We start from the raw sequence: 19,075 nt of genomic DNA, 5'->3' as shown, positions 1-19,075 counted from the left end.
TTACCTTCACGTGCATGTCACGAGTGAGCTATAACTAGTAAATAACAATGGTTAAATCGATCACGACGTTAAAATAAGACCGAAGCTGAACTTCGCTCAACCTACAGCACCAAAATCATGATTTGGCCTATTTCTATTTTTTTCTTTTATATTTAACTGCAGCTAGAAAAATCCCATAATGCTAAACAACACCATAACCACCACAGATAATAATTAAGCTTTCTTTTTTTGGGAATTAATAATTAATTAAGCAGATTTGGTTCCGACGTTTTTCTGCTTATAATTCAGACACTTTGACAACCTCATTTTTCTTCTTCTTTTCCATGCTCTGCGGAAACACCAAAAGATATGTAATTAACCTATTTTTGGTTTCTTGCTGACCTACACTTTCACCATTTTTTCCGGGAAATCGTAACGACGGTTTTTCTTTTGCATGCCTGGAAGTTTGTTGATTCTGTTAGTTTCTTGATGGTTTCAGTTTTCTGGTAGTTGCTCTAGGGATTCAAACATGGTTGTACTCAAAATCTTGTTTTTTCAGTTTCATGGTTATAACCCCCTCTTCCCTTTCCATGCATTCCAATTAGATTCATGACACACTTCTTTTGAGCCTACCCAGCATTCCGTATCCTCATCGAGTTGTGAGAATTCCTTTCGTTTTTCGGGAGATCTTCGTAATCAACTTTTTATCTGCAGTTGATCATATCGAAAAGTTTGGGATTGAATGCAACATTGCATGGATCATAAACTGAGATTTTTTAATTTGCAAGGACTTCTTATATAGATTTCAAGCGATTATATTGCGCGTGAGATGAGTTGCTTTTCTTGCTTTTCATCCCATGAAAAGAAATCATCTAACACAAGATCAAATAGTGGGAGGAGAGCACAATTGCCTACCACTGTTTCTCAGAAGGAACACAATGTTCCACCAGCACAACAGCCTCGGCCGCCCCCAGCTGGTAGGTCGGATTTTTTTGCCTTTCTAACGAATAAAAATTGTGGTAACGTGTGATTGTTTCGTGTGACGAAATGATTTGCCAATGCAGCCTTCCCAGCATCGTTGAAAATTAGATTTTTGTCTTCTGTGTTTTGCATCACAAGTCTTGCTCTTCCGATTTTTTACCCCTTCGCATGGCAAATTATTAGCTTTCTAATTATTGGTTATGTATAAGCAGAAGTTCCTAAACCAAAACCTACACCACCAGCTGAGAATCCAGCAGCCAATGCCCATAATGTCAACAAAGAACCCGTAAACCACAACAACATTGCTGCGCAAACTTTCACATTCCGGGAATTAGCGACAGCGACGAAGAACTTCAGGCAAGAATGCCTCATTGGAGAGGGCGGATTTGGAAGAGTTTACAAGGGAAAACTTGACAAAATAGAACAGGTTGTGGCTGTGAAGCAACTTGACAGGAATGGCTTGCAAGGAAACCGAGAGTTTCTTGTCGAGGTGTTGATGTTGAGCCTCTTACACCACGAAAATTTAGTAAATCTTATCGGATATTGCGCAGATGGTGATCAGAGACTTCTTGTCTACGAGTACATGCCCTTGGGATCTGTGGAAGACCATTTACTAGGTACTACTTTGATGTGTTTGTAAACTGATTTTTCCTTCCATCTTGGAGCTACTTCCATTTGTATCCGCAAAGGGCTTAAACCCGGTTTCTCATGTTTCGTATCTTGATTTTCAGATCTTCCGGAAGGCCAGACGCCACTAGATTGGTTCAAAAGAATGAGAATAGCTCTGGGAGCTGCCAAGGGACTAGAATACTTGCATGACGAGGCAAATCCACCTGTTATCTACCGCGATTTAAAATCTTCCAACATTTTACTCGACGCTGATTTCAATGCAAAACTCTCTGATTTCGGGTTAGCTAAGCTTGGACCTATTGGAGACAAGACTCATGTATCTTCAAGAGTAATGGGAACATATGGTTATTGTGCCCCAGAGTACCAAAGAACAGGACAGCTCACGGTCAAGTCTGATGTTTACAGTTTCGGAGTTGTTTTATTGGAATTGATCACTGGAAGGAGAGCAGTTGACACCACACTATCAACCAGGGAGCAAAATCTAGTTGCTTGGGTAAATATCCCTACATATTTTTCTTCTTATTCTTATTCAAGTCATGTGCTTTGCGTTGAAGAATCGCCGGATACTTGACAAAATAATACACAGTACGTAAATGATTTCACTAGTATAAAACCGAGGCTCACACCTGCTAGACCATGCAGGTGGTTAAGTTATGAACAATATCGTGTTCGACTAATTAGTAGTGGGCTGCTAGTCCGTCTCTGTGAAATCTTTTGACACTTTTTATCATAATTTTTTTGTCTATAACAGGCACAACCAGTATTCAAGGATCCTAATAGGTATCCAGAACTTGCTGATCCACTTCTTCAAGGAAACTTTCCTGTGAGAGCACTAAATCAAGCCATGGCAGTTGCAGCAATGTGCCTCCACGAGGAAGCACCTGTTCGTCCCTTGATAAGCGATGTGGTCAGTGCTCTTAGTGTCCTCGGAACTGGTCCGGACACTGCTGCCTCGCCTATAAGCAGCCTTCCCTCTCCATCACCGGATCAAACAATGGTCATAAACGAGGATTCTCAGCTCGAAGACAGTGTAACCGAACGCCAACGCGCTGTGGCAGAAGCCATGGAATGGGGTTCGTGCTCAAGGCACAATGGAGTGGCAGCATCACGGTGTGGAAGTACTTCTTCCTTGTAAAACTACAAGTTGCATGGTACAATGTTGTTTCCACAGAGCATTTAATTTCTGTTGTAAAACATATCTTTACGATTCGCTTGCTCATGAATTACTCAAAATTTGTATGAGCAATGTCAGATTGTAACAATGTATCGGGTTGTAAACGCGATAAAAAATCAAACGGATTGAATGAGAAGGAAATTATATCGAGTGAGAATTTTTCTTCATCAATTTATGATCTTCACTTGTCATTGCTTCCAGGATATATTAATGACTTATCATCAGTTGTTTAGTTAATCAAATTATTTACACCACGTAAATAATTAATTAGCGATTATATGTGATAATTCTAGCATTACTTGAGTTTGTAAGTGGCCCAAGAAGTAGAACTAAAAGAGACGCTAACTGATAATAAAAGGGCATTGCACATAATATTGATACGATTTATTGTTTGTTTAGTATCTGTCTAATATGTAATGAATCTAGGAATCATACCTCATAGGTTTGTAGTGTAAAAGTTCATAACTTTCTCATGAAAGAAACAGTGCGCACAAGGGCGCAATTTTTTTTCTAGTTCAATGTTGAATGATTTTTGCCGAGTTTTGTCAGTTAGAGACATTTTATTGAGCACTTTATAGATATCGAATTTCGGTGAAATAAATGTTGACCAACGCATTAAAATTTTAACGTGCCAAGGTATACATGTCACGTGTCACATAAATTGTACACATCACATGTGACTTAACAAAAATCGGAAGAGTTATCAAGAAGGACACGTGTCAACACTTGACAGAAATGATTTATTTGATTTGATTATTTAAATCCAAAATCAATAGTTGGAAATTCTATAAATAGGAACCCAAAGCATTCATTTCAAGGGACTAATTCACCAATACATTTCTCTACTCCCAAATTGGAAGAGAATTCACTTCACAAAGAATTGTGTCCTTGGAGCTTGGAAACTCTAAAGCTCTCAAGCATCGAACCTCCCAAATTCCCAAGAATTCCGAAGGATCGAGAAAGCTCTCTTCGTTCTTTGCCAACACTTTTGAAGAATCAACAAGCACACGTGCCGGTTCTTCTTTCGTCACAAGCCAAATCCTTGAGGCGACCATTCATCCAAGATCAAGTTGCCGCAACCCTTGGATCAACAACCATCACAAGAATGAACAAGCACAACTACACGTGCCGGTTCTTCCTTCGCCACAAGCCAAATCCTTGAGGCAACCGTGCATCCAATATCAAGTCATCGTGACCCTTGAATCAACAACATCACACATCCACACCTTATGGAGATTGAATCAGAGGATCAAATTAAAAAGAGATTGTAACCCCAAATTCATTAATACAAAAAAAAAAAATCTTTGTACACGTATTCTTGTCTCATTTGTCGTAGGAAACTTCGTGTTTACACCCTTTATGAGCTTGTAGACTATTGTCGAGCCATGCCGTCGAACCATGTTGTCAATCATGGTCGACATCTCTCGAGAAATGTTTGTTGACATCGGTCGAGCCATGACAACATCTAATGAGCATGTATTTCATCAAACACTTCACGTTCACTACTAGGACACATACCAGACTGCCATACGACCTTCAAAGGAGGCATTCCAAGACATTTTCTTTCTTCCATAGGGTCCAGGAAGGAGCCAACTAGCTCCTTAATGGATAGTTTTTTTTTTTTTTTTTTTTAAATTAAAAATCTTGTAATGTTAAAGGAAAATTTAGAGAGTTAGGGTAGGAGAGTAACGACAATAGAGAGAAAAATGAAGCTCAGTTGGTTTGTAATCACTTATTTTTCCTTTGTGGCTTTAAGCGTTTATTTATACTAATCACATGAGCTTTACTTGCCATACAAGGAATTGGATTTCCAAATTCTTTCATAATTCTACTTCTAAATTTACACCATCACACTCCTAGATAATATTAACAACAATATAGCTAATTTTATTTGTGCATATTTGGGCTTGTGCTGAAAAGTAAAAGACATCACAATATTTCCGAAGATGGGCCTAACTAATGACTAACGAGGCTGACCGGTACCCGCATCAATTTCTTTAGATTGTGTAACGTCGTACGTCTCTTCACGACCGGTGAAAAAAGAGGTCAAAATCCAACTGTATTACAAGCTTACAACTTTGACAAAAAAAAAAAAATTACAGGTACCTCTCTTTCCGTCAAAACGAGTCACGAATCTCTGAATCCGATGTTAATCTCGTCCCAGGTACAATTTCCATCCCCCTTCAATTCGCTATATATATATATATGTATTTTTTTTTTTCAGTTTTTATACTTTTTCTTTTCAAATTATCTTTCTATTTCTGGGTTCAAATCCTCATTGAACTTAAATTTGATTAAATATTTCACATATTGGGATTTTGGGTCTGAGATTAATTCAGTTTATATAGTAATGGTATAGAAAAGATTGCGTCTTGGTGCAGTTTAGTATTATAGGGTTAATTCCACACCTCTTTCCCCCCTTAATTTTGGTAGTTTTTTTCTCTTTCTTTTTGGTGGTTTCAGGTGAGATTTGGGTTTATTAGTGACATGGGAAGTTGTTATAATTCTCTGAAAGTGCAGAATGTTTGTGTTTTCGGGCTTGGGGAATCGGATAGCTAATTTTTAGCAAGATTTGGGAGCTGATTTGATTTGGGGTTGACTGGAAAGATATGAAAACTGAAGTTTGGAAGTGGGTTTTGGGTTTGATATACATATTTGCTGTTGCATCCATCTGGATAGCTGCCAGTTTCGTAGTGCAGTCGGTTGTAGATGCCGGTGTGTCCCCGTTCCTCATCACATACATATGCAATTCTCTGTTTGTGATCTACATTCCCTTGGTTGAAATCGGGCGGTATTTGGAAGATAATTTTGAGGGGTTTTGGATTTGGAGAAGTAGGAAGAGTAGCCCTTTGCAAAGGTTAGGAGAGTCGGAGCAAATCACTCTCCTTGAGGAGACTGATGGAGTTGTGATAGCGGATGCGGAAGAGGGGGAAGTTAATCTTGGTGTAGAACCGAAAGTTGTATCATACGAGCTTGTTGGGATTTCAGCAACTCAAGACAATGTCACTGAAACGGTAGATAAGCAAGTGGATGGAAAAGGGCGCTGGACACGAACTCGAGTGGCTAAAGTTAGCCTACTGATTTCCCCGTTTTGGTTTTTTGCACAGCTGACTTTCAATTTGTCATTGAAGTATACTACCGTTACAGTAAGGATTTTTAGTGTTGCATGGCACACCTGGCTTCTTAAATTTGTCCATTTGTTTCGTCATTTCGATATGATTGATTTGTTGTGTTTGTTGCGTGCAGTCGAATACCATCTTAAGCAGTTCATCCAGCCTTTTCACCTTTTTGGTCTCCCTAGTATTCTTAGGGGAGAAGTTTACTTTGGTTAAGCTTATTAGCGTTCTTCTTTGCATGGGAGGAACGATAATTGTCAGCCTTGGTGACTCACGAACTGCTCTAAGTGCAATTGCTTCAAACCCTCTCCTCGGAGACATACTTGCTCTTGTCTCGGCGGCCTTATATTCTGTCTATATTACCCTCATTCGCAAGAAATTACCTGATGAAGATGATGAAAAAAGTGGCCGTGCCAGTATGGCTCAGTTTCTAGGATTTCTAGGGCTTTCCAACCTTCTTATTTTTCTTCCGGTTGCCCTTATACTTCATTTCTCAAAGCTAGAGCCGTTTTATATGCTTACATGGGAGCAGGTTGGTCTCATCGTTGGTAAAGGTGTGTTCTTAACTTATACTTTATATTCTGTTTAACTCGGAGTTACCTGTACTGGAGTTTGCTCTGCTTTTTTCTATTTATCTATGCGTGCAATCTTACAATAGTAATGCTAAAGACTCCGATCCTAGACTTCTGGATACGGCAGGATTTTATTTTGTCAAATTTAGTCTCACTCTAAACCGTATTTATTTTTAACAACTAAGTTGCACTGCAAGTATCTTCCTTATCATTTGATGGATAAACGTCGAGGGCAAGATATGAAAATGGTTGACATGAGGCGTACTGATACATACAGATGCTGTAGAGTTTTATGTAGTGTTTCTCCTGTACTGAATCATAATTGTGTTGTGTTTAGGTTTGCTGGATAATGTTCTGAGTGACTACTTATGGGCCAAGGCCGTTCTTCTAACAACCACCACGGTAGCAACAGCCGGTCTGACGATCCAGGTTCCATTGGCGGCAATTGTGGACTCGATGACTGGCCATGCTCCTCATTTTGCTGATTATCTTGGAGCAGGGGCTGTCATGATCGGATTCGCTGGCATAAACATTCCTTCTGATGCTTTTAACAGACCAAAAGGAGCTGTACTTGTGTTAGAGAACGAAAATCTCAGCGAGACCAGTGAAGGTCGCAATGCATCGGGCACGGGAAGGCCGGTTTCAGCTGCCCCTTCATAGCATACTTCACATTTTACACGTAAAGTGTGTGATATTTGTACTCTTTTCAGAATTTTTGTAAATGTAACTACGATAGTGATATTCTAAGCAACTGTAATTTACGCAAATAGAAATCACACTTCGTAATTACCATAGTTCTTTTAATTTCTTTCACTCGGATCAATTGATGATTAATGCGATTACAAATCAAGCTCATTTTATAGGATTCAAGTGACCACTCCAATCTAAAGGCACATAACAGTTAACTAAGGCCATTCAATTCCAAATTACTCCAAATCCAAATGATCCCCTTCTGAGGACAAAGTATATGTCTACAAGTAATCATTAAGATTTCGAAACAACAAAGCCACGAATGAACGCTACAAGATCAATAATTATTCAATAAAAAATATCAAAACCGTTTGATCATCCATCGGTCATCCATCGGAGGGGTCTACGTACTCAAAACAACGCAAACCCTTTAACTCTGTGACATCGTGGAACCTGCATGACCATATCTCTGCATCACTTTTCTCGTTGCAAGGGCTGCAGCCTCGCTTGCACGCAGTGTTCCACTTGCCATGATTGCAGCAAACTCAGCAGAGATCTCCTCTTGCACCTTACTGCGAGCATCCCCGAGAGGATCTACAACTCTGTTGGGAGGTTTAACCGCACTCCCTGATGCTCCCCGCTCTTCCGACTTGGTGAGCTGCTGCACTCCAGATTTCGACTTATCACCAGTCTCTTTGCTCGAAGTACTCATGGGTTTCGCAGCATTAGTTGTTGGTTGCACCACGGAAGCAGGCCGGAATTGTGGAGCTTGAGGAGCAGCACCACTTTTCAACGTTGCTTCCAGATTCTGTATCATGGGCACTGCAAAACAAAGGCAGCGAAAATTCACATGATTGAGTATTTAACCACATGGTTCTCTCATTAACTGCAATCCTTCTATCAATTTATAGTCATTATCTGAGATCAAATGGCACTAATCACTAATCAAATACAAATTAAGGGGTAGTGAAAACAAAGGAAATAAATAGAAAACAACAAGAATTATAAATTAGCTTTCAGAATCAAATAGGGCTGAGTAGTATCTAAAGGATAAATAACTCACTAATAAGAGCTCCCATTGGACTGCCCATAACTTCATTAGGAAGCTGCAAAATATAGTCCGGAATGGATGCACCCACCAAAAATTGAGCGACCTCATTGCTAAAGTTGTTGCAATTGTGAGTAAGCAAACTATAGGTTTCAGCAGTATACCGAGGACTGATCTCCTGCAAATACATCTCAAAGACATCCTTGGGCACATGTGTCACACCCAAATCTACCACTTTAATTGGTGTCCCATATGGCGTTGACCCAGAAGGAGCATGTTGTATGCCTCCCCCAAAATAGTACTCATTACCATAAACCACCAATCCTGTGTGCCTGCAATTGAAAATTCACATGGAAGGTTTAATTACCTTTACACATGCCTTGCTAAGAAGAAAATACAGAAATAACAATATTTCTTCATATCGAAGTTCTCCTTGTATTCCAATGAACAAAAAACACTTACCATATGCCCTCAATGGCTTTCCCCAAGAAAGCCATGGACATTTGCCTTGCTAATCCTTGGCTCAGGTCATATACATTTAGAATAACCTTGTGACCCTCCTGCAACCATATTAATACATCAATTAAAGAACTGCATTGCAAAGCAAGAAAAGAAGTCAACGCAATGAAAAGCCAAAATACAACAAATATAACAGTACACACCTCTGCCATCTCTGCGGTCCAATATCAAAATGCTCAGTAGACGAAAATGAGGGGTATTGAGCTAATGAAGATCGCGTATTCCAATCACACTGATAAAGACAACAATTAAAGAAACATGATCAGGGCCAAAATTCAGGGAGAAAGCAACAGATTCAGTTATAAGCAGCTAAAGCTGGACACTATGATTGCCATAATTGACATATAAACGCCCGAATTCTAAAGTTTGCAAATTGCTAATACAAGTTGGAAAAAGGGTACTTCTGGTTTGCTCCTGTGCTTCAACCACCACCACCACCAAAAAACTTCAAAATGCACAAAAATCACCAAATTGTATACGCAAAACAGTTTTATTTGTGTAACATCATCAACATATTTCCCAATTGCAAAACAAAACCAGTAATTGGAGCTACATTGTTCGAATCTACACTAATTATCATACAAATCACAGAAATCAATGAACAAAATCCTGAATTACCCTCCAAAAAACACCTTTTAAATATTAAAATCTAACAATTACATACAGCAATCTACCTTAAGCTTTGGATCCCACAGATCAAACCAAAAACCCCAAAAATTCCACACAAAATTCCGAAATTTAAAGTTTAAATTTTTCTGCAAATTCTCAACAAAATTGAAAAATTTATAAAGCGCATTACGGAAAGCAAATTCCATTAAACAATTGAAAGGCTGATGGATGACGATTAGGCTTTCAATTGCGGTTTTGTAACGAGAGAACGTACCTTAGCGTGAAGAAGCCACGAAGAGAAGTTCTCACTTTTCTGCGAGTTGCGTGAGCCGGTTCGGATCCGTCGCTTTAAACACTTTCCCAACTAATTGGGACGACAATTTGGATTCCGGTCACTTCTATGACTTTCTAGAACTTACTAACCAGTTATGTCGGGACACGTGGATTGTCATTCAAAGCCCACGCGCTCTCTGGAAAATATTATTTTACTTTTCTGGTTTTTTCGGCGCGACCTCCCGTTTAGACCTATAAACGGGTCGGGTTTATTGGGTTTGGGTCGGATTGAACCCTACCCGTTAAGTTAACGGGTCACCCGAACCCAACCCGTTAAGCTAATGGGTCACCCGAACCCGACCCGTTAAGCTAACGGGTCACCCGTTTCACCCGTTAACACCCGTTAACAATTATTATTATTTTTTTTTGCATAAAGTTTATTTTTTGTTCTTAAGACTTTACTAAAATTACTAAAATATCATCAACTAAAGGGTGCTAGCGGGTGTTAACGGGTCCTAACGGGTTTAACGGGTTGACCCAAAGTGACCCGTTATTTAACGGGTTGTTAACGGGTTCATCCGTTAGCGACCCGACCCGTTAAGCATCCACCCAAATACAAATATTAACGGGTTGGGTCGGGTCGGGTTAACGGGTTGGGTCCAAAATGCCAGGCCTACTCCCGTTAGTCTCTTCCCGCTGGTCCATCATTTGTATTAAAAATGAAAATAAATTAGGCCTTTTTTTTCTTTTTTAGAAAATTTAATTTAGGTAATAATTTTCATATATTTGGGACACAAATTAATATTTTATGTGTCACAATACACATGGAGAGAAGATACATATTTTAGCGTTCTTCTATTTATATTATGGCGCGTAGTATACAGCTTGTATCATAAATAGATAAAAAAATTGATCACCAAATACAAAAGAGAATGCTCTTAAATAACTAAGCTACAAAACTCATTACATTGTCATTTTTCTTTTGATCGGGTAAAACTTTAACCCATCAACTAATTTGTTTGAGTATTTAGTAATAAACCTTCAATTTTAGCCCAAAATTTATCTAAAAGTCCCGTTTTGGGGTCTTACATTTGTTCTTACAAATTTCACCTAATTCTTTAATTTGAACTATGTCATGTTTTGTTATGTACTGGTAGGTATCAAGTTTGTTATCAAGATATGAATGCAATGCGCACTTGTTCAAAGGCCTAAATATAATTAAATGCTTGTATAAATATTTGGAAAAGAATGTTCCCCGTAATAGCTACATACAACTGTCTGTTTACATTTTACATTACACACGTTAGGCAATCGAAATATAATAAAGTTCACCACTTAGCTACTCTCTTTAAATATCAAATGGTATGCGAGATTATTATTTTTAAATATCTAAAGTTATTCAGATTACGAATAAAAAAGATCACAACCCAATAAAACTCATCGCCCTCCTATAATTCATCATAAAATCTACTAAAATTTTCTCTCAACTTATGTTGTTATAGAGCCTTGTTCATCAAATTGACATTCAACCACCACTAATCACATTGTTAACCAAATTAAAGTGAGATTATATTTTTAATTTTTGAGATCAAAGTAAGATCTATTATATGTTCAAAAAAAGATTAATGGATGTGTGTGCCACAAAATAGTTTCATGTCTTTAAAGAAGAAAATTGTTATTAGCACTCTAAAAATCTCATTCTACACTCCTCATAGTATTTTTCTTTCCAATTATATAAAGTTTGGAATGCAAATTGATCATATGTGTTAACAATTTATATTAGGGCAAAAGATTGTTTACTACCCTCATGTTTCGTGGTTTTCAACATTTAGTACATCAAGTTTTTTTCGTCCCAGAGTCATACCTAAAGTGTAAATTTTGGGACAGTCTCATACATCCGTTAGTCAAACTGTTAAGTCTCTCGTTAACTGTGACGTGGCGCCCATGTGGACAATGACTAGGCGCCATGTGTCATCCACGTGAAAATTTTAAAAAATAAATAAAATTTAAAATATATTTATTTATTTAAAAAAAAAAAACAAACAAAAACTTCATCTTCAATCCCACCCATGCCCACCCTCCATCACCATCTTTGACTCCACGCTCAGGAAGAAGAAGAAGAAGGAAAAACAAAAAAAAAACCCAAAAGAAGAAGAAGAAGGAGGAAGAAGAAGAAGAAGAAGAAGAAAAAAACGAATCTGCCCAAAAGAAGAAGAAGAAGAAGAAGAAGGAAGAAGAAGAAGGAGGAGGAGGAGGAGGAAGAAGAAGAAAAAAAAAAATCTGCCCAGAAGAAGAAGAAGAAGAATAAAAAAAAAAAACGAATCTGCCAAGAAGAAGAAGAAGGAGGAGGAGGAGGAGGAAGAAAAAAAAACACGAATTTGCTCAGAAGAAGAAGAAGAAGAAGAAGAAGGAAGAAGAAGAAAAAAAAAACGAATCTGCCCAGGAGGAAGAAGAAGAAGAAGAAGGAGGAGGAGGAGGAGGAGGAAGAAGAAGAAAAAAAAAAGAATCTGTCCAGAAGAAGGAGGAGGAAGAAGAAGAAAAAAAAATCGATTCTGCCCAAAAGAAGAAGAAGAAGAAGAAAAAGAAAAAAAAAAATTTCAAAATTTTTGGCGGGAAATTTTTTTTGAACCCCTAAAAAAAAGTGAAAACCCCTTCTTTAAAAAAAAAATCCACGTGGTGACCCACGTGGCGCCTAGTCATTGTCCACATGGGCGCCACGTCATAGTTAACAGAACACTTAACAATTTGACTAACAGATGTATGAGACTGTCCCAAAATTTACACTTTAGGTATGACTCTAGGACGAAAAAAAATTGATGTACTAAATGTTGAAAACCACGAAACATGAGGGTAGTAAACAATCTTTTTCCCTTTATATTATGACACGTGCTTAAAAAATCCAAACCTCATCCCACAAACATTAAACACCCCCCCAACGTTAATACTCCGAGCCTAGCTTCGACTCCGAACTTAAAAACCAGCCTTTGTTAGGCCATCTCCAACCGAATGAGGGCCAGATGTCTCGTTTTAGCCCTTTGACCCTCCAATAAATTAATATTTTAATGAACAGTGCAGAGTCATATTTCTTACCATCTCCAACCAAAAGACTAGAAGGACCATAGGTCAAGTATAGCCCTGTGACAAAAAATCATCTCCAACTGAGAGCCAAAGGGCTATAGTATGGAATGTGAATAATTAAAATAAAATAAGGTAAGATAGTATGAAATAGTGAAAAATATGTAAGAAATTGTGTAGGAAAAAAATTAGAAATTAAAAAAAAAAGGCTGGGCAAATAGGCTGGAAAAAAAAAAATCTTAAACCCTAAAGCCTAAAATGGGCTGGGCAAATGGAAAAGAACAAAAAAAAAAAAGGGCTGGCTATCGAGCTGGATGGAGATGGCCAGCCGGTTGGCCATTTGGCCATTTTTTGTCACGTGGGATTTATGAGCCATTTGGCCTATCTCTCAATTGGAGATGATTTTCAGACTATTTTCGGTCATCTGACCCTCCTTGGTTGGAGATGGCCTTAATATCTTCATTCGACGATTCCTTCTCCGCTTCTCTTTTCACTGTTATAAATCTCGAAGGTCCCTCTTCCTACTTCAGTTACACTCTAAGGACAAGAGTCCATTATTTTCTCGGGAAAATTATCCACACTGTATGAACTCAATTGAGCATGTAAGGTCTCGGATCACTCTAGCTGCACGAAATTTCAATTTGTTTGTGTTTTTGTTTTTCAGTTTTGGTTGATTCAGTTCGGGTTAGGGTGCATGAGGTGGAGATCTCCCGGAATGGTGGTGTAGGATTTGATCGGTTGGCTCACTGGTATGGTTTTCAGCTGAATTCCAATGGAAATTGTCGGAATTCTGTGATTTTTTGTTTTTGTTTTTGAGTTTTTGCTCTGTTTGGTTGCTCGGAAAATCCAGGACGATGGAGGGAGAAAATTTGTGAAGTTGCGCATTATCTAGTTTTGTATTCGGGACTTAAAAAAGTTCAATGTAATTCCTAAAGATGATAATTGAGATAATGATTGTGAACTACTCATAGTAACGGTTGAATTCCCATTTTTGTACTGAAATTAAATTAAATTAAATTTATTTGTTAATTTAGTTGAATTTACTTTGATGAGGGAATCTCATGTAGGAACTATAAATGGTTAGTCTTCAACAAGGATCACAAACAACATATTTTACATATAACATTCACAAGAGTTGGCATTAAAAAGAGATCGATCATACCTAAGAATCCATCTGTCCGGCAACAAAGACAGCAACAACACCAACTGAAAGATCTGGTGCAGGCTGTGTTTACTAATAACGCATAAGAATTCATCTACTCACTCAAGACCTTATGTTCCAATGGTGATAGAACCCTGATTACAGAACATGTTGTTGTGCCTTGGCCGTTCGTCAGTGCGGAAGTGAGATTCAGATTGTCTCATCAAACTACAGACCCACAGTTAAACAGTTTAAATTACAAGAAATAAATACATTGAGAAATTTACGAGGTTCGGCAAAAATCTGCTTACGTCCTCCAAGAGATATTGCTCTTCACTATGAGAATAACTAGTACAAGATACACTTGAGTTAAATCAACATAACCCAAACCCCAATCCCTTGTACCCTCACAGAATTTTACTAAGAGCCTCACTCTCACTCTATATTTTCTCTCCTTTGTGTTCTCCTTCAGATGCTCTCTCAATGCATTTCTAAATGCACAAATATTGCATCTAGTTATAGGCATACACTAGCAACTATGCCAACAAACAAGACCAAAAAGTCTTAAGTTCACATGACATAATTATCACCTAGCCTATCTAGCATGCATCAAAGTCTATACCTAGTCTATAAAGTATAACTTTTCTCCATTTGTCATTTAATGCATATAAAATAAAACATGCACAATAAAACATGCACAATTGTGTGCAAGCAACCACAAAGTCAAGTCTTGCTTCCAACTTTGCTTGTGGTAGTCACCATGTCTTATCTTGAAACAAGACATCCATGCCACAACCGAAAGCCAAACACAAAGTGGCTACTGTCATTTCCCTGTGGCACTCAGAAAGTTACACTATCAAAATTGTTGCCAACTCATAAGTATATGAACCAAACACAACACATGTTCTTTGTGAGCAGGGAATCCTTTATTATATCGAACTAAACTTCTCCAACTTCCATCTATCATGATGATTGGATAGCAACTGCTATGAACTGCAGCAATCAATTTCTTTCGACGTGGAGCAATGAAAGCATCCTTATCACGTCCCATATCCCTTAATTCTAGGAGATCAGTTATTAACATGGCCATGACTCCTAATTGGTTTAAACCCACGTTTAGTACCCTTATCATGATATGTGTAAGTTCAAAACCTAACATCTCAAGCTATCGGTGATGTATAATTGCAGAAAAAAACAGTGACATTGCTGGTGATTTTTTTGTTTGCACTTAATAAAGGTAAAACATGGCGCAGAGTAATTGGGAAGCCGATAAGATGTGAGTTTTTGGTTTGATCATTTTTCCTTTCAATCTGCATGTAATTTCTATATCGGTATTTTTGTTGTTGCTCTGTTTTACTGCCGTGAATTGATCGTCGGATCGATATTTATTGTTCACCCTACTGTTGATTTTGCTGTCTGCTGCATTTCTTTTGACCAAATCCGGTAGCCTATCTCTCCGTCAAAACGACAAACCTCTGAATCCGATGTGAATCTCGTCCCAGGTACATTTTCCATCCCCCTTCAATTCGCTGTATTTTTTTTCTTTCAGTTTTTTATACTTTTTCTTTTCAAATTATCTTTCTATTTCTGGGTTCAAATCCTCAATGAACTTAAATTTGATTAAATATTTCATATATTGGGATTTTGGGTCTGAAATTAATTCTGGTTATATCGTAATGGTATCGAAACTATTGCGTCTTGGTGCAGTTTAGTATTATGGGGTTAATTCCTCACTTCTTTTTCCCTCTTAATTTTGGTAGTTTTTTTTCTTTCTTTTTGGTGGTTTCAGGTGAGATTTGGGTTTATTAGTGACATAGGAAGTTGTTATAATTCTCTGAAAGCACAGAAAGTTTGCGTTTTCGGGCTTCGGGAATTGGATAGCTGATTTTTAGCAAGATTTGGGAGCTGATTTGATTTGGGGTTGACTGGAAAGATATGAAAACTGAAGTTTGGAAGTGGGTTTTAGGTTTGATATACATATTTGCTGTTGCATCCATCTGGATAGCTGCCAGTTTCGTAGTACGGTCGGTGGTAGATGCTATTGTGTCCCCGTTCCTCATCACATACATATGCAATTCTCTGTTTGTGATCTACATAGTATTTGGAGGATAATTTTGAGGGGTTTTGGATTTATTTTTTATTTTGTTGAAGGAAACGATAGCGGATTTCATTCATAAAACTGTGGAGTAGTGATAGCGGATTTCATTCATAAAACTGTGGAGTAGTGATAGCGGATGCGGAAGAGGGGGAAGTTAATCTTGGTGTAGAACCGAAAGTTGTATCATACGAGCTTGTTGGGATTTCAGCAACTCAAGACAATGTCACTGAAACGGTAGATAAGCAAGTGGATGGAAAAGGGCGCTGGACACGAACTCGAGTGGCTAAAGTTAGCCTACTGATTTCCCCGTTTTGGTTTTTTGCACAGCTAACTTTCAATTTGTCATTGAAGTATACTACCGTTACGGTAAGCTTTTTAAGTGTTGCATGGCACACCCTGCTCCTTAATTTGTCCATTTGTTTCATCATTTCGGTATGATTGATTTGCTGTGCTTGTTTCGTGCAGTCGAATACCATATTAAGCAGTTCATCCAGCCTTTTCACTTTTTCGGTCTCCCTAGCATTCTTAGGGGAGAAGTTTACTTTGGTGCTTATTTTTAACAACTAAGTTGCACTACGAGTATCTGATGCAGGGCGCAGCGTATAGAAACGAAATAAAATGACAGATAGGATGGATAGGTAAGGTCCACTATCTCCTAGTGCGAGGAGAGACCTAAAAACCCTATAAACTTTGGTTCTAGTACCAGCCTACAACGTAGACACTAGAAAGAACAAAGTAGCAGACTCTTACACAAGAGAAAGACACATAAAAACAAGTTTACAACTCAAATATCAATATGATAATTCAAACAACTTCTCCCCTTCTTTACAAATACAAGTATTTATAGGCTTACAACTTAAAGTGAAAAATATGAAAAAACATAAAAAAATAAAGGCTTACAATATAACTCCTAAAAAACTAAATGATTTCATAAAATGTCATTAACCTAGGAATTCCATAAGCCACATTTAAAGCTAGATACATGCATTATAACTGCATGTATTATATTATAAAACTTAAATCCCAGTTGCCAGTAATTTTATGTAATAACGCCTTTAGTCCTTGGCCTGCATCATTCTCGTGGGGTTGGAGAGAATTCGTCCTCAAATTCGGATCATCATTTGATTTGGAGCGCTAAAATTGAACTCTGCCGATCCAAACAAATAGATATTTGGAGCATTTAATATTGATTGTTGAAGTGTGAAAAGCACCCTTAATAGCATACCTCGCAACCTTGACATTCTCTTTCATTTGATTTATAATGTCAACCAAAACTTTGGAAATTCTGAAGTAGAAGACATCAACCCCAATTAAATCAACATATCCAGAAGTTTCCAATGAACTCATTAAATCATGAAACTTCAACTTCAAAAATTCTTTGTAATCAGCATTTTTAATAATTAGACAAGATTCCATATCAACATTTTGTTGAACCACACAAGAACTTTGACAGCAAACGTGATAAGTACCATATGGAGAACGATCAAATTCGGGAGGAAGATCAAGATTTACGAGACAATCACCTGAATAATTTTCACAACATATTGGACATGAACTATCCAAGCAACAATCAAACATTGGAGGAAGGTCCAGATTAAGATCTTCATCTAATGTCATCTGCGACATGTTGAATATACTGTCACCTTTGGATCGAGCTGACACTCTGATACCAGCTGATGCAGGGTGCAACGTATAGAAATGAAATAAAATGGCATATAGGATGGATATGTAGGGTCCACTATCTCCTCGTGTAAGGAGAGGTTTGAAAACCCTATAAACTTTGGTTCTAATACTGTGGATGCAAATTTCTTCCTCCTTGATCTTGGACAAAATTGCACCTACAAAATAAATAACACCTTTGGTTATGGCCACAAGCCTCACGCGCCCACGATGAATGGGGGGGGGTTTGGCCGAAGAACCTCCAATGCCAAAGTTAGAATTTAGAGAGAAATAGTGTTTAGAGAATTTTGGGATTTTTGCATAAGTATTGGAATGATCTTTTGGTGAAAATGGGAATTTATTTATAGGGATAGGGGTGGCCAGCCTAGCTAGGGTTTTTGTGTTTGATTTAGGTTTAATTAGCCAATTTATATGGCTATTAAACATAAAATGAATGTTTTGGTGGTTTTTGGAATTAATTGGCTAGTTAATTAGGGTAATTAAAAAGGGAAAATAGTGGAAAAGGTGGAGAATAAGATGGTTTACTTTTCTTGATGGGATTGGCCGGCCACTTTAGTAGTTTTAGGTTTGGATGGGTGTTTCAATTGATAATTAAGGGATTGAATAGGTAATTAATCCCTTAATTAGTCAATTATTATGATTTTAGGAAATATGAAAGGAATAAGTATATTATTTAGCTAATTGATTAGCTAAATAATGAAATGGGAAATATATGAATAAATTAGGTTTTAAGTTGATACCTATTTTGGGCACTTTTGACTTGGTTGAGGGATAATTGTCTGCTGCTTGCGCGTAGGAATCCCGGTATGCCTCAAGGGTAGTTTTGTCTTTTTTGTCCAAAAATCCACGTGTCGCCTTGTGAATATTTTTGGCTCCACAAATGCCCCCACACCTATTGAGCTGCTCGTAAAAAGGGCAGCAGGTGTAGAGATCTTCTTGCTTTAGGAAACTTATGACTGTTTCATTTGATGTAGATTCTCTCTTTAATAGGAAATTAGATCCTTCTAGGAAAGGGAAATAAATTTCTCTCAAAGCCTATTTAAGTCCACCTTAAGTGGGTTATTAAATCAACTTTGGAGAGCGATTTATTCTACCCTACAAGAGAGAGATAGCTTAGAGGATATTTGTTCCCCCTCCTCTAGCAATCTTCTACATCTTGCCCGTGCAAATGACCGTCTTTCGTTGCTTTCTTCGTCTTCTTCGTGCCATACTGAGGTAAGAAAAAATTAATTTTCCTTGTCTTCTTCTTGGATGGTGCTACCTCGGGGCAGCCGTCGGGGTGATGTGGCATGTCGGCTGGCATGGGCCAGGAGTCGGCTCGGCATGGGCCGATGAGGTATTGTGGCAGGGACCACTGCTTTAAGCTACTCGACTTGGCTAGAACTAATGGAAGCTTGTATGGCTGGGGCCACGGATTGTGGCGCTATGGCGCAGTGCTAGGCGAGTCACATGGCTCATGTCTTTTTGGGCTTTTGGACATGACGCGAGCT

At 38.1% G+C, this 19,075-nt stretch overlaps 4 protein-coding genes across 4 annotated transcripts in view; 3 read left to right on the top strand and 1 right to left on the bottom strand.

The window, feature by feature from the left end:
* Nucleotides 1-313: 313 nt before the first annotated feature.
* Nucleotides 314-2,944, top strand: LOC103435970 (probable serine/threonine-protein kinase PBL26). The gene is made up of 4 exons (XM_008374398.4): nt 314-956; nt 1,173-1,577; nt 1,692-2,083; nt 2,342-2,944. The coding sequence occupies exons 1-4, from the start codon at nt 809-811 to the stop codon at nt 2,723-2,725; spliced, it is 1,329 nt and encodes a 442-aa protein (XP_008372620.4). The 5' UTR covers nt 314-808; the 3' UTR covers nt 2,726-2,944.
* Nucleotides 2,945-4,778: 1,834 nt separating this feature from the next.
* Nucleotides 4,779-7,246, top strand: LOC103435824 (uncharacterized transporter C405.03c-like). The gene is made up of 4 exons (XM_008374244.4): nt 4,779-4,928; nt 5,228-5,910; nt 6,011-6,434; nt 6,790-7,246. Exons 2-4 carry the CDS (start codon nt 5,374-5,376, stop codon nt 7,110-7,112), a joined length of 1,284 nt encoding a protein of 427 aa, XP_008372466.2. The 5' UTR covers nt 4,779-4,928; nt 5,228-5,373; the 3' UTR covers nt 7,113-7,246.
* Nucleotides 7,247-7,353: 107 nt separating this feature from the next.
* Nucleotides 7,354-9,838, bottom strand: LOC103435823 (uncharacterized). Its single transcript, XM_008374243.4, has 5 exons — nt 9,593-9,838; nt 8,853-8,941; nt 8,653-8,750; nt 8,206-8,522; nt 7,354-7,964 (listed from the first exon to the last, which is right to left on the bottom strand). Exons 2-5 carry the CDS (start codon nt 8,859-8,861, stop codon nt 7,573-7,575), a joined length of 816 nt encoding a protein of 271 aa, XP_008372465.3. The 5' UTR covers nt 8,862-8,941; nt 9,593-9,838; the 3' UTR covers nt 7,354-7,572.
* A 5,143-nt stretch (nt 9,839-14,981) lies between these two features.
* The window catches only part of LOC108173479 (transcriptional corepressor LEUNIG_HOMOLOG-like), an 82,051-nt gene continuing 77,957 nt past the window's right edge, over nt 14,982-19,075 (top strand). The window contains exon 1 of the mRNA XM_029102517.2: nt 14,982-15,083. Coding sequence (XP_028958350.2) covers nt 15,052-15,083 — 32 coding nt within the window. The 5' untranslated portion in view covers nt 14,982-15,051. The remainder of the gene's footprint in view (nt 15,084-19,075) is intronic.

Source organism: Malus domestica, chromosome 05 (genome assembly GCF_042453785.1).
Source record: "Malus domestica chromosome 05, GDT2T_hap1".
Taxonomy (NCBI): domain Eukaryota; kingdom Viridiplantae; phylum Streptophyta; class Magnoliopsida; order Rosales; family Rosaceae; genus Malus; species Malus domestica.
Note: the sequence above shows the minus strand (reverse complement) of the source record. Positions and strands in the feature narration are given on the sequence as shown.